At 37.0% G+C, this 13,792-nt stretch overlaps 1 protein-coding gene across 2 annotated transcripts in view; it reads left to right on the forward strand.

Annotated features, from left to right (window-relative positions):
• Nucleotides 1-13,792, forward strand: part of LOC126368720 (WASH complex subunit 1-like) — a 46,571-nt gene that overhangs the window by 24,551 nt on the left and 8,228 nt on the right. For both annotated transcript variants that reach the window (XM_050012853.1, XM_050012852.1), the window contains exon 5: nt 544-673. In XM_050012853.1, coding sequence (XP_049868810.1) covers nt 544-673 — 130 coding nt within the window. The remainder of the gene's footprint in view (nt 1-543; nt 674-13,792) is intronic.

The raw sequence follows: 13,792 nt of genomic DNA on the forward strand, positions 1-13,792 counted from the left end.
CTTCATGAAATACAGTGTTTGTGTAACGATGGAAAGTATATTTTGAAGTTAGTGCTGCGGTATTTGTTAAGGTTACTTTTAATCAGGCCCTATGATTTTGTATAGTAGTCTGCGACTGTGACAATTTTTTTTATTTCTTTTTATCTATCTTTGTTATTGTGATTTGTTTTCGAAGGTATGTGTTCTAACCTGTAATTGCGCTGGTTTTTCCGTTTGGGTTGAAAGGTTAGACAGGCAGACGCTTCTTTAAAAACCAGTCCTGTCCAATATCCAGGTTCTGTAAGCGAATCCCGTGAAAATTGGATACCTATATTTATAAGAGCTTTGAGTACGTTGTTTGTTGTCTTAGTGTGCAATAAAGAATATATTATTATATTACAATCAAATCACACTACCATCACCTATCACGTTGGTCTGAACAGAAAGCTCGAGGAGGTGTGGGTAGTTCGCCATGCGATGACTGTACCTCTCATTACCCCAATTGGGATATAGCCGTTAGCTTATGTTTTTTGGTTTTATATTCAAATGTTTATATTGTCCTAGGACGGAGAAGCCCCCACCACCGCCTGTAGGGGGAGGAGACGCGCACGCCAACCTGATGGATGCCATCAGGAAGGCAGGCGGCGCCGGACGCGCCAAGCTACGCTCTGCCACCGACATCACTCCTAATCAGGTAGGTTCTACTTTAAGCTGGATTATTCATTATACCTATATTTTGTGTAAAAGTAAGTACCTATACCTGTTATGTCAGACGTGGCTGACGGGTCTAATTGATGACTTTTGGCTACATCCGCCAAATACAGGGGTTACGTGCGTGAGTGTAAATTGTGCCTAATAGTAATAAAAAAGAAAGCTCGCTGAAGCGTGAGTACCTACCTAGTTCATCTCGCGATGGATGTACTTGCCCCTGACTAGCCCAATTGGGAATATATACACTTGAAATGGGGCTCGCTGTACAATTCAAAATAGGCAATGTTATATATAGACTGGGTATATCTGCAAGATTTATAAAAATATTTATTGTCGTATTTATGCAAAATAGTAATATGTATTTAGTGAGACGTAATTTGCAACTATAACTGCAACTATTATTTATAACTGTACCTAAATTTATACACAATAAAAATCTTTATCATTTTATCTTTAATACACACACTGTATTGCACGTATAGTACATAAAACATAGTACAGACAAAACGAAAACTCCAGCAACTTAAAGAGATAGACTAGTACTTATTAGCTTTATGCTCGAGGGCGTTGTTTGACTATCAAGGACGTTAAAAAGGCCATATAAAAGCAATATTTCTATTTGATATTTGTTAACATTGCGCATTTATTTCGATGATTTAGATAAATTGCTTCGGTGTGGCTTTTTTCTTTCTTCTATGCTACGAGTGCCGTCTGGAATATCTTGATCACTGGTTTTTGCCGGTGCATGATCATCGCTCGTTGATTACTTGACAGATATCACCAGTATGACCATACGGCCTCCGTGGTCCATTGATTGAGCGTTGTGCTCACAATCCGGAGGTCCCGGGTTCGAATCCCGGTGGGGACAAATCATAAAAATTACTTTTGTGATCCCTGGTTGGGTTAGGAAATTACAGGCTGATCACCTGATTGTCCAAAAGTAAGATGATTCGTGCTTGGGAAGGCACTTTAAGCCGTTGGTACCGGCTATTACTTACTGATGTAAGTACGCAGTCGTTGCATGAGTCATGTCAGGGCCTATGGCGGCTCAATAATAATCTTGACACCAGGGTTGATGGGGTTGGTAATCCACCTCACAACCCACACGATACAAGAAGAAGTTAAAACTCTTTAAAACCTTAATAAGTTTTAATAATAGCGCTGTTCATCACTGAATATTAATCAATTGAGCTTCTGCATAAAAGCTATAGTACATCCCTGCCACTCAAAGCCTCACGCAATATAGCCCACAAACGAGGCCTGAATGTGTTTGTTTGATTTTACAATACCTCTTTATAACATAACGCAGGCTCACGACTATATCCTATTTGTAGTCAGAGGTCCATCACAAGATGGACTAAGAACCCACGCCACATCGAACTATTAGAAAAACGTGGTACTAATTAAAGCACATAGTAACGGGTTCTTACCGCATTTAAATGGAGATATGAGACTCCCGATATTATATGCTATGTGCTTTAATTATGATAATAACCGCGTAAACTTAAAACAATGTATAAACGTGGTACTTCTGTATATTAATTTAATTAGAAGAGAAGAAGAAGGATGACCATTTGTATGTAGTTCAGCTTATTTATTGCATGTACCAGATATCCGGGGTGTACGTAGACACCTTGTTCACCTAGATACGAACTTTTCTAAACTGTCTCGATTCCGGGTGTTTCTTACCAAGTCTTTTCAAGTTCTTACCTATGTACGGTCACAAGTACTAATATGTATGTTATGGAAACCATGTCACATTAACTTTTTTGACAAATTAAACCGTAAGTCTCATTCATCATCATCAGCCCATTAAAGTCCCCACTGCTGGGGCACGGGCCTTCCCTATGGATGGATAGGGAGATCGGGCCTTAAACCACCACACGAGCCCAGTGCGGATTGGTGGTTATTAACGACTGCTAATGCAGCCGGGACCAATGGCTTAACGTGCCTTCCGAAGCACGGAGGAGCTCGAGCTGAAAACATTTTTTTTGTGGTCGCCCATCCTATGACCGGCCTTTGCGAAAGTTGCTTAACTTCAACAATCGCAGACCGAGCGCGTTTACCGCTGCGCCACGCGCCACCGAGCTCCTCAAAGGCTCATTAAATGTCAAATATGATAGTGCGACAGGGTTCTAAAGTGGGTACATGATATTGCTTATGACTGTACGTGTCTACGCTTACGTGGCTTGCCCCTTGTAACTTCGATGTGGTCCGTTGATCCTTTATTTACTGTCAATTTGCAATGTTCTATTATGCGCGTGATGATAGTGCGACAGGGTTCTAAAGTGGGTACTTAATATTGCTGATGACTGTACTAGGACACAACATACAGGCAAATTATCTCTTATTTGTTATAGCGATTTGTTTTACTAATAATATAAGCACCTTTAATGCAGTGCGCATATGTACTACATACATAATATAGGTAAATGAATAGAAGCTCGCTTTCAATAATGCGAGTCGCGGCCCTGTATAGTGAAGCTTACATTTCAGATACATATGAATATGTGTCAGAGCGATATGAGATATTTCATAAAGGGTATTTGATATTAGTTCTTGTTCCTGGATTTAATACGCCATGATTAAAACAGACTGCAGAATTACAGTAATAGTAGAAACTGCGATGTTCGTTACTATTGAATGAAGTTTCTAAACGTAATAATATTGATTGTATCATGATTTTGCAAGTCATCTTCAGGCAATTTAGTTTTTATCAGTTTTCATTAGCATTGTTTGAAACGCTAGCAACAACGGTAATAGTAACTTCCTTCACGAACTAAAACTACATCAAGCTATTGACCTCTGTGGTCCAGTGGTAGAGCGTTGGGCTTAGGCTTCGGAGTTCCCGGGTTTGAATCCCGGTGGGGACATATCACAAAATCACTTTGTGAGCCCTGGTTTAGTGAGGACATTACAGGCTGATCGCCCGATTGTCCGATTTAATGTTTTAAGTACAATACAATACAAAAACTCTTTATTGCACTGAAAATAAATATTATCAATAAACAATTATAATCAGTTAGATAGTACAACAGGCGGCCTTATTGCTAAGGTAGCAATCTTTTCCAAACAACCTTGAGGTATAGGAAATAAATACAATACTGAAATAAAGATTTTTGTATTGTATTGACTAATCTGACTCTGATCTGAATAGACAGCAACTTGTTAGTAAGTTACTCTCATTAACGCTAATATGTACCTACTTCTTTTTACATAAATATAATTATAATAAGTAATTGTCAATATCTAAAAAAATATCGCCTATTATCTATTAGTGCATCTTAGTGTTGTTAAAACAGAGATAGGCGATCGCAAATGCTGGGTTTTGGTAAATTATACCTAAGTATTATGCACGCCAATACGCTAGTCAAATGCCGAAGTAAGGTGCTATTTCGAAGTTTGTCCGAATGCGTTGGTTAAATCTAGGATAAACACCTTCACAAAACGCTCCGTGTCATTTTAAGGTTCAAAACGGTTTTCTTATTATACCTTACATGATAAACGATTACGTCATCCAATGGTAGACCTCTGTGACATGCTCGAAATGCAGCGTATTTATTACTTTTCAAGATTTCCTCTTGATGTCCTCTTTATGAATGCATAGGACAAATACAATATTACGGTGGCTTGAACTTCGTGCTTGAATTGCACTATTGAATAACCAAGTTAACCAACGTTGCTTGCTAGAAAGTTTCAGGAACTATCCATAAACGCTTTGACTTTCACCTTTAATCAAATTCTCTCTGAAATATCTAGTTTCAAACGCGAAATATATGCAGTTGTAAGCAACACAAAGAGAAAATAATATCGAAAAAAATCTGACTCGGACGGGACTTCAACCTGTCAACTTGGGACGAGAGTGTTAACCATTACACCACTAGGTCCTCCTGTCTATGCGAAATTTCTTCGATTAAGCCGACGCCCGGTTGTAAGCATGTTGTGCAAAAGGCGCTCGCAACTGTTTGCTTGAAGACCATTGATTATTCGAGGTATCTGTTTTAATTGTTACGTGTATTTGCGTATTTCTCTACGGATGAACGCCAGATACGCCTTTCAATGTGATATTTTATTTATCTTGTAGTATTTATCCAAACACACATGACGATGCCTGGTTCCGGATTTTAAACGAAAGACGAAAAAAAAATTCATATTAATGAGAGGGTCGCTTCACTATCCACACCATCCCGACCCTCAGCTGAAATACCAGTCATGCGGACGCTATTCCGCGCCACTCCCGTATTGGACTTTTCAGCCATACAATACCTTGCCACAGAAACGCTGTATAAATCATCTGATCAAGATGTAAAGGCCTATGATGATGGTGATTAATCCAAACGTGATCGACATTCATAATAGCTATTTTTTTCATTATCTGTGTAAGATGAGTGACATTTTTATAGGATACTTTTCCTACTTGCATTGTAAAAGTCTTTTGTTGCTTGTGTGTTTCATTCCTTTGGAGCCTACTCCAAAGGAATGAAACGATTAGTAAACTAAGGATCAATTCGAACAGGTATTTTGTTTATATGCACTCGGTAGTTCCATCTTGATTAGGTACTAGCACCAAATGTGGTGTTCTCGACATTAAAATGGATGAGGTTCGGATTCCAATAGGGAAAGTAGATAGTACTTTACCACAGGAATACTGTGCTACAGAAAAAGACAAAGAGTTGATAATATTGCTTTAAATAAAATTTGCCTTTGTAAAATATCAATTTAAAGTTTAGTTTGGTTTGACTTTCACGGAATAATTATGATTGCCGAAATGTCCACGAAAATGTTTGTATTTCCCGTGTGAGCATTAAAGTATTTTTAATTACGTTGCATTCATTGTATTTATACTTTTTATTTCCCAATGCATCTGGCAGAGATAATAGTATACGAATGAACTATGTTATTATTCAATTTTCGGAATCCAATCAACATCCTCTCATCTACTTCTGCTAACCATCGGTACCGGAAAGGAATTAGACATCTCTAGGAAAAAAAACAATAATAAAAAATGAGTTAAAAACAAAATTGTTTAAAGCGGACGCGCTCCCATGTAATTGCGGACGGCGGTTCAAGGAAGTTGCGATAATTACACACGACTTGGACTCTTCCGAGAAACGCTAGTATAACGATCCGTGATAACGTAACAATGATAATGGTATCAGCAGTTCCCATTGTGTGTAATGTGGCCAAATAACGCGGCCAAATCGGATAAACTCGTTATTAATGATATGGACACCGGCAATTAATCATCTGCGTCTACTCGACTACATTATATTCAGCCTGTCTCTTAATTCGATCCGAAAAAGTATTGGTTTTAGTCTACGGTTAGAGAGAAAATTCTAACATTCAAAGCGGTTTAAATTCAAATTCAAAATATTTATTTCGGAAACTAGTTAGTAGTGGTGGTTTATTTGTTATGAAAAAAAGAAATATCTATCAGACTGATTAATCTGCAGAAGAATCTGTCAACATTGTGCCTATATTCGAAAACTTAGGTAGGATGCTTAGTGTGTGTATAGTGTGTCGCGGTTACGTCAACAAAATTCATTGCGTACTGAGTAACTTGCTTTAGGTATACTGGGAATTGCAGATTATTCGCATAAAAGAGCTGAACCCCTAAAAGGCATTGTATGTTTGGCTTTTATGTGCTAGCTACATAATACGTATACATATTATGTGCCTGCATATCGCGTTTAATCTGCACATATTTGATTTCTATCGCTATTGTCTGTCGAATCATGCTGGCGAAAAGTGATGATGCATTATTGGGTTCATTTGTAGTACGTATTTAGCGAATAAAATTCTTGATTTACCAGTGATTTATAGTGACTGTCGTATATAATTTATACCTTGTTGGCTTCGTTCGCTGCCTTGGAGACTCGAAACGGATCTACTCCACAGTCATAAGCGTAAAGACGTAATTCTATAAGTAACTTCTTATAAGTAATTAATGGACTTATAATTTACTATTATAATACGTACATAAAATCACGCATGTATCCTTATCGTGGTGGACAGAGCCAAAATATGAGGATGAACTATATGAGGTTGTCAACGTGTCGCCTTTGGTTTTAATTTTGCGACACCAGCACATTCTGATTTTCGCAATCTGTGTATATTAAACTATTCACTAAACTATATACTGTGCTAGGCTTGTAGACGTACTATATCATCTAATACAATTCTAGGTAGCGGACAAAATTAAATTATCTGTTTTGTCTGTCCATATTATGCTGAAAAGCTGGCAACCGGCTTCAAAGCCACGTGGCGTTATTACGCATAAACACTCGCATTGTATCGTACATTTTCCTCCTTTCAGCTATTATCTTGGTTTGATCAAATTATCTTGCATACATAGTTGTATTTCACAACCACAGAACGGTAATGTCGATTTTACCTTGTTATTTTAGCTACGTTCATGCATGGCCTACTAACTAAACGAAAAGCTTTGAATCCCGTGTTGTTTATTATCCTCGGAATATCGTTAAAGGTAACCAAACTAAACACGCGTCCTATCTAATGTCATTTAACTGTTTGTAAGTCTGTTAAGACTGCTAAATTGTCACTATTTAGTTCATTATATTTGTCTTTGGTCATGCAAAAGATTCCAAATTTACTTTTGTTTTACAGCTTTGCTTAGCCGGGTAAGGATTAAGGACGTGTATTTATGATTTCTGCCGCAAATGTATACCCACGCTCGCTCATAGCTCCAATGTGGTATTCCACGAATATGTATCTTTATTAATGCCCAGGGGAAATTAAAATAAATTACCATAAGGTTAAACTGTAACATAACGCTTAGCAAGCAGAAATGGAAATAATTTTTACGAAGAACTGCGTCGTTTTTATCATTTTTATAATTCAAATTTATTTTATGCCTTTAGGTTATTGTTTGTAAACATTTTTGGTAAGACTTAGATTTATAAAAACCACAATTATGTACGCAAATCATTAGCTTGGGTTACGTTTAAACTCTCTTAAACTTGCTGTACTTGACTGTGTGTGGTTGCTGTAATAATATAAGCTTATATATTTACTGTGTCTTTGATAACTTGGTAGACGTCTTTATTGCTAGAGAGGAACGTTGAGTGTTAGTAATTACTAGCTAGTCCCGGGCGCTAGTTCAGCTTTCACACTAGCATATCTACTTAAAGTCTGGCGCGTACAAGTTTCACAGTAAAATGATGAAACTCATTTTACAAACACTAAGTTACTTATTATTACTTTTTATTCAATTCCCACCTAAACATACATCATAGTATCATTCATTATTCATTAAAGTATAATTACATGCAAATGTGTACCTTCAGTGATGATAATCATCAATACGTCTCCCACACGCGATTGTTGACCCTGTGTTTGCAGAACAAGAATGCATGTCATCCACATATTTGGAGTATCGATGCAATTAGGCAGACGAGTAAACAGAATCGATTCTGCTAAACGTTGCAGACTGTCCAACTTGGTATTACCATAGGCATTACTGTAAGTAAATATTTATTATCATCGGCCAGGGTGGTTTTGTTGCATATACACTTACATGCTTTTGGGCTGAAATATATAAGTGAATTGTTACTTTTTTGTGTATGGAGTTACTTATTGTCATACTTTATGCCAACTTGGGGCGCGACTAGTTTATGTATAGTAGCTGATAATCCTATGCTTCTTAGCTTATGTATAGTTGTAATTGAAGTGAAGTTTCCATTTTTAACAAGGTAGTATCTCGGACCAAATCAGTCAGTCTTTCCGCCTACAGTCCGCATTAAGCTGAATCGATATTTCCACAGAAGTTGACTTGTTGTGTTTCCCGGGATCGTTGGCTTCTGAATGCGTCTGCTCGTAATACTGGGCCTTTGAATTGCCTTTGTTTTAATCTTATACAATAATAGTCGAATAATGCCCGGTTTTATGACGTGAATACCTATAAACGGAATTCAGTTGTCTATGGTAGTTGTTTGAAGTAATAGGTGTGTTTTGTCTATTCATGGTTATTATTTACTGAACAAGAAGGTATTGTGATGATGTTACCTCTTCCAGGCACATCATCCTGCCAGACGTGTAATTCTAAAAGTTATTTTTTGAATAGATGTCTTGCGACATAGAGTGCCTATGGCGCCGTGCGTCGGCCACGACAAGGATTTCTGTAATTTTAAGGGTTTCTCTGATTTTAATTCTTCTTTCAACCAATATTCGGTTTTATATCAAGAAGAAAAATGTAATAATCGCGATGAGCTGTTTCCACCGGTTTATTATTTCCTACATACGTATTCTGTGTTCTATGCGATAATTCCGGTAACAAGTTTTTGAAACTAGCGTTAAGTCCTTTTAGGAAGAGATTTAGTACGTGTGTTTAGAACGTATGAATGTAGGTAGATACATTATTTTGCGTGGTGTGTTTACCGTCAAGATTTAGCGGTAGCGATTTCATCGTGCCGTTTTTCATTATCTTTACATTATTTTAAAATAACTTAATACCTTCTCTTGTAAAGGGTTTCTTCGTTGGAAATCAACTTGAACCAATCATCCAGCCGGTATGCCTTTCGTGCCCACTTTTCCGTTCTTTTGATAAGTTTCCCAGTAATCGATACAAAACGGCTCGCGCGCCGCCTACGCACCTACCAACACAGAAACACGCTTTATTTTCTTGGAAACCATTTTAAATAGCACCAAAATGTAAATTCTAAGATTAATGGGTATGATTATTAGTGGATTTCTAATGTTGATTAAGGAATAATTAGTGTATCGTGCAAGATAGACGAGTTACAAAGAATCTATGTTGGAAAATGTTGTTTTTTGATACTAATCATCTTGTATTTACTGTAAAGTAAAAAAAAAAAAAAACTGATACAAACCTAAAAATATTAATACATACCTATAAAAAAACGAAAAAAATTCAAATAGAACCAGGCTGCGTTCATGATTTTGACACAGTCCCCAAACCCTACCTATGTACATTATCTATAACTAAATCTACTACATGCATTAACAAGATCCGCTGGGATTGAGGCCGGTAGAACTAATCCCGAGTTACCGGCTCACAGGCGACTAGTGCATAAATCGATAACGATAAGCGAAGTAACATTAATTCGATAGTAGACACACAGAATGGGTTCGAATACAAGGGCAAATAATACAATCCACTCCTGGGTTGTTCTTCTTTTTTATCGACAATAAAAAGACATTTTCTCAATATATCGGATTTAACATCTTTATAATTATAACGGCAATAAATATTTTAAAACATCGTAATATAAAGATGTGTCTGTAGACGACGGTCTTACAACATAGGTTCGACATCACCATAGTGCAAGTAATGGAAGCGCGACAACACTATAGCTAAAAACACTTTTAGACCAAGGTATAGAAAATAAATATGTAAGGATAATTAAACATATATACAGGGCAAAGATGCAACTAGAGAGCACTGGCGAGAAGTTTTCATTTCGATTTTATTTTATTTATGTCAATGGTTAGCTAGACCCTAGTACTTAGCCTGTCAAAAACGTTAATATATTATAGTTTATGCAACCCTGTCATTACAGTATCGGTCTATCAATCTCTGGCGCAGTTTTCCACGTGCACTCGACTCGTTGCGTGATCGGGACTAACAAGCTATTAATCGATACCTTTCACAGAACCTTAGCAAGCAAACCTTGCAAGTAACTCAGCTGGATACCTGTAATTTACTGCACCCGTAAATTATACAGAGCTAAATTGGAACGTTTTGCAATTAATAAACGCGACGTCATTTAAATTATAGTAAAAGTCACATGTGTTCAATCTATCAATTTTAACCTTAATCATTTTCATATTTTTTTGTTTATTGACCATAAATTGATATTTACCTTTTACCTGTATTCAATTTACTTCAAACAAACCTTTCAGTTCGTGAACAGGCCCCACATTAAAGCAATTCATCTAAAAAGGAATATTGCAATTTGACATTTGCCCACATTAAATTAAGCGCGCAATGTCAAGAAATGTTTTTTACATGAATTCATCTAAAAAAGCAATATTGCCCTTTGACATTTCTTGCTTTGATGTTATCTTTTCAACCACCCTGTTCTATTATATCCTGAAATCTATCCGTTATGGTGATTCTGCAACAAATGAGTTGGAGTCTTAGAGTATTCCTCGAAACCTGAGACGCGGCGTGTCGAATCATTTTGTCGTGGCATTGTCGAGATGAATACGGGTCTGTACCGCATTGTCAATGCATTCAAATATGCCGTCCGTGTGTCCGATACGCAACGCTTTATGTCCAGTCACGTCAGGCGCATAATAGAACATTGCAAATTGACAGTAAATAAAGGATCAACGGACCATACCGAAGTCCCAAGGGGCAAGCCACGTACGCGTAGACACGTTAGAACCCTCTCGCACTATCATATTTGACATTTATCTACTATCTAGCTCGGTGGCGCAGCGGTAAACGCGCTCGGTCTGCGATTGTTGAAGTTAAGCAACTTTCGCAAAGGCCGGTCATAGGATGAGTGACCACAAAAAACAAAAAAAAAGTTTTCATCTCGAGCTCCTCCGTGCCTCGGAAGGCACGTTAAGCCGTTGGTCCCGGGTGCATTAGCAGTCGTTAATAACCATCAAACCGCACTGGGCCCGCGTGATGGTTTAAGGCCCGATCTCCCTATCCATCCATAGGGAAGGCCCGTGCCTCAGCAGTAGGGACGTTAATGGGCTGATGATGATGACGGTTTAATTTGTCAAAAAAGTTAATGTGACATGGTTCCAAAGTGTATACATATTAGTACTCGTAAACTCGTAACAGAGACATTACCGACATGTCTTTTAAACAAATTATGATGTAAGAAAAAACCTGCATAGTAAAATAGGAAAGAAACGGGAAACAGGATTAATTTATCTTTAGTAGATGCGTTTCGTTTATAATGCTGCATTATTTAATAGTGAGATAGGCCTTCATTTAGTTTGAACAATTAAAATGCAATTTACTAAATGTGGAACGTAAAAAATAATGAAACAATTCAATAAAGCAGCCGTCCGAAGTGGGACTGCTGTGACGTTTTATTCATTAACACAAATGGATGGTCTGGGCTTTCTAGGAAACGGCAAATGCTTAAAATTAAATAAATATAGTTCGGAGTAGAATGCTGACCTTACAAGCACATTGTCGATGTCGGGTACTAGAACGAAAACCTTTATGAGCGAATAAAGGGCACTGTATAATATAACACGCTTCAATTCATAACAGTTTCTCGGTATTACGCGGCCTCTACACGTGGAATGTAACAGTTTTAACGAATTTTGATAGACAGCTTAATTATTTTTGAAGTTTTTTTTTTGTAAAATTATGTTGATTCGTTTATTTTCGTAAATATATTTAACCACACATATTTTTCAAAAACTATAATTACAATATCTAGGTAATGAGTAATGACAGTAACGAACGTGATGATTGATCATTAATCTAATCACATTATAAAACTTTAGAATCATATTTCAAAATGTAAGCCTTTATTCATCTCTAAATTCTGTAATCGCATTAATGTAAAATGCTTCGAACTGAAATTGTAAAGAAAACTGGTTTTATTCGGTTTTACATCAAAATCAGTGGAATGGTCGACAGCGAATACAACGATACGCAGAACTTGCAACTCACTTTCATGTTTTTTGTCGCGCGAGTTTCTTGGTACGCGCCTGACAATGCTAACATTGCTAACTGACCAATGAGGGGCTGGTGCCTAAATCGTTCACTAAATTGTTCACTTGTATATATATGATAGCCAATACCACTCGATTATCCAATTTAGACCAATCACAAATGGTGGGGCTGCAATAATCGGCTTATAAAAATACCTACTGAAATATTTAATAGAAGATGAATGCTCCTATTGTATAATAAATTATTACTTTGCTGTGTAAACTTCGTAGAAACGAAATAATGTTATCCATTATTTTAATGATTTCCTTAACTATGAGTAGGTATATCATAGGGAAAATCTTTATATAGGCCTGTGGCATAATAAATAACTACGTAATATATTAATAATTTCATTCACGTCTGTTTTTAAACTTATGTTATAAAACTACAAGGAAAGAAATCATCGTTTCTTATTTTTATTACTCTCAGTACATTTAAGAGAAAATGTCAGGATTTTAAATATCATCATGTCGAATTTGATATGACGTCGGATGTTCGTTCAACATGTACGTATAACGAGGTTCGACAGCTGCCAGAAACATCCTTGTAAGTATTAAATATTTACGTTGATCCGGTTTAATGTACACTCACCGTGTCAATAACCTTTGAATATTATTAATAAGATGAAATGTAAGTTTCAATTTTTGATTCATATTCATTTTATCATGGATGTATTCTCTCCTATGCTATAGCTATACGCCAGAGACTTCATATAAAAAACCTCGTTTTACACAGACACTACACATTGACGTTACCGTACACGTACATCTGTGTGTGTAAAGCCCATACGATTGAAAATTAAAGTAAGACCGAGGGGCGTTGAGGTAAACCAAGTTCAGCCGCTGGTGGGGAGCGGAGAGTTGCCGTTCTATACGTAGTATTTATCCCTTATTCTATGGCTATACAGCGGTGGAGAAAGAAAGCTCAACTTTTAGGAAATTAAAATCTTAATATTTCTTTTCTATAAAATAATTAATCCTTTGTTCGAGGTCTAAGAAACATTGATTATAATGTTTTGTACAAATAAATCCGATAAATTTAATCCCATTCAAGCCGATTCTCAACTTCAAACAACTCATTGATTAATGTTTCTCGGAAAACTATTAATGTGTTAGTGTCTAAAGTTATCAAGCGGCCATTGATTTATTGTGTGCCGTAGGCCTCGCTAGATTAAACCGTCCATGCCATTAGTCTCGTCTCCAATCACGTGTATTTCCATAATAAAACAAAAGCATGCAAATACGAACAGCCTCCGCGGTCTAGTGGTTAGAGCGTTAGGCTCACGATCTGGAGGTCCGGGTTCGATTCCCGATGGGGACATTGTCGAAATCACTTTGTGAGACTGTCCTTTGTTTGGTAAGGACTTTTCAGGCTTGAATCACCTGATTGTCCGAAAAAGTAAGATGATTCCGTGCTTCGGAGGGCACGTTA

Source organism: Pectinophora gossypiella, chromosome 8 (assembly GCF_024362695.1).
Source record: "Pectinophora gossypiella chromosome 8, ilPecGoss1.1, whole genome shotgun sequence".
NCBI lineage: Eukaryota > Metazoa > Arthropoda > Insecta > Lepidoptera > Gelechiidae > Pectinophora > Pectinophora gossypiella.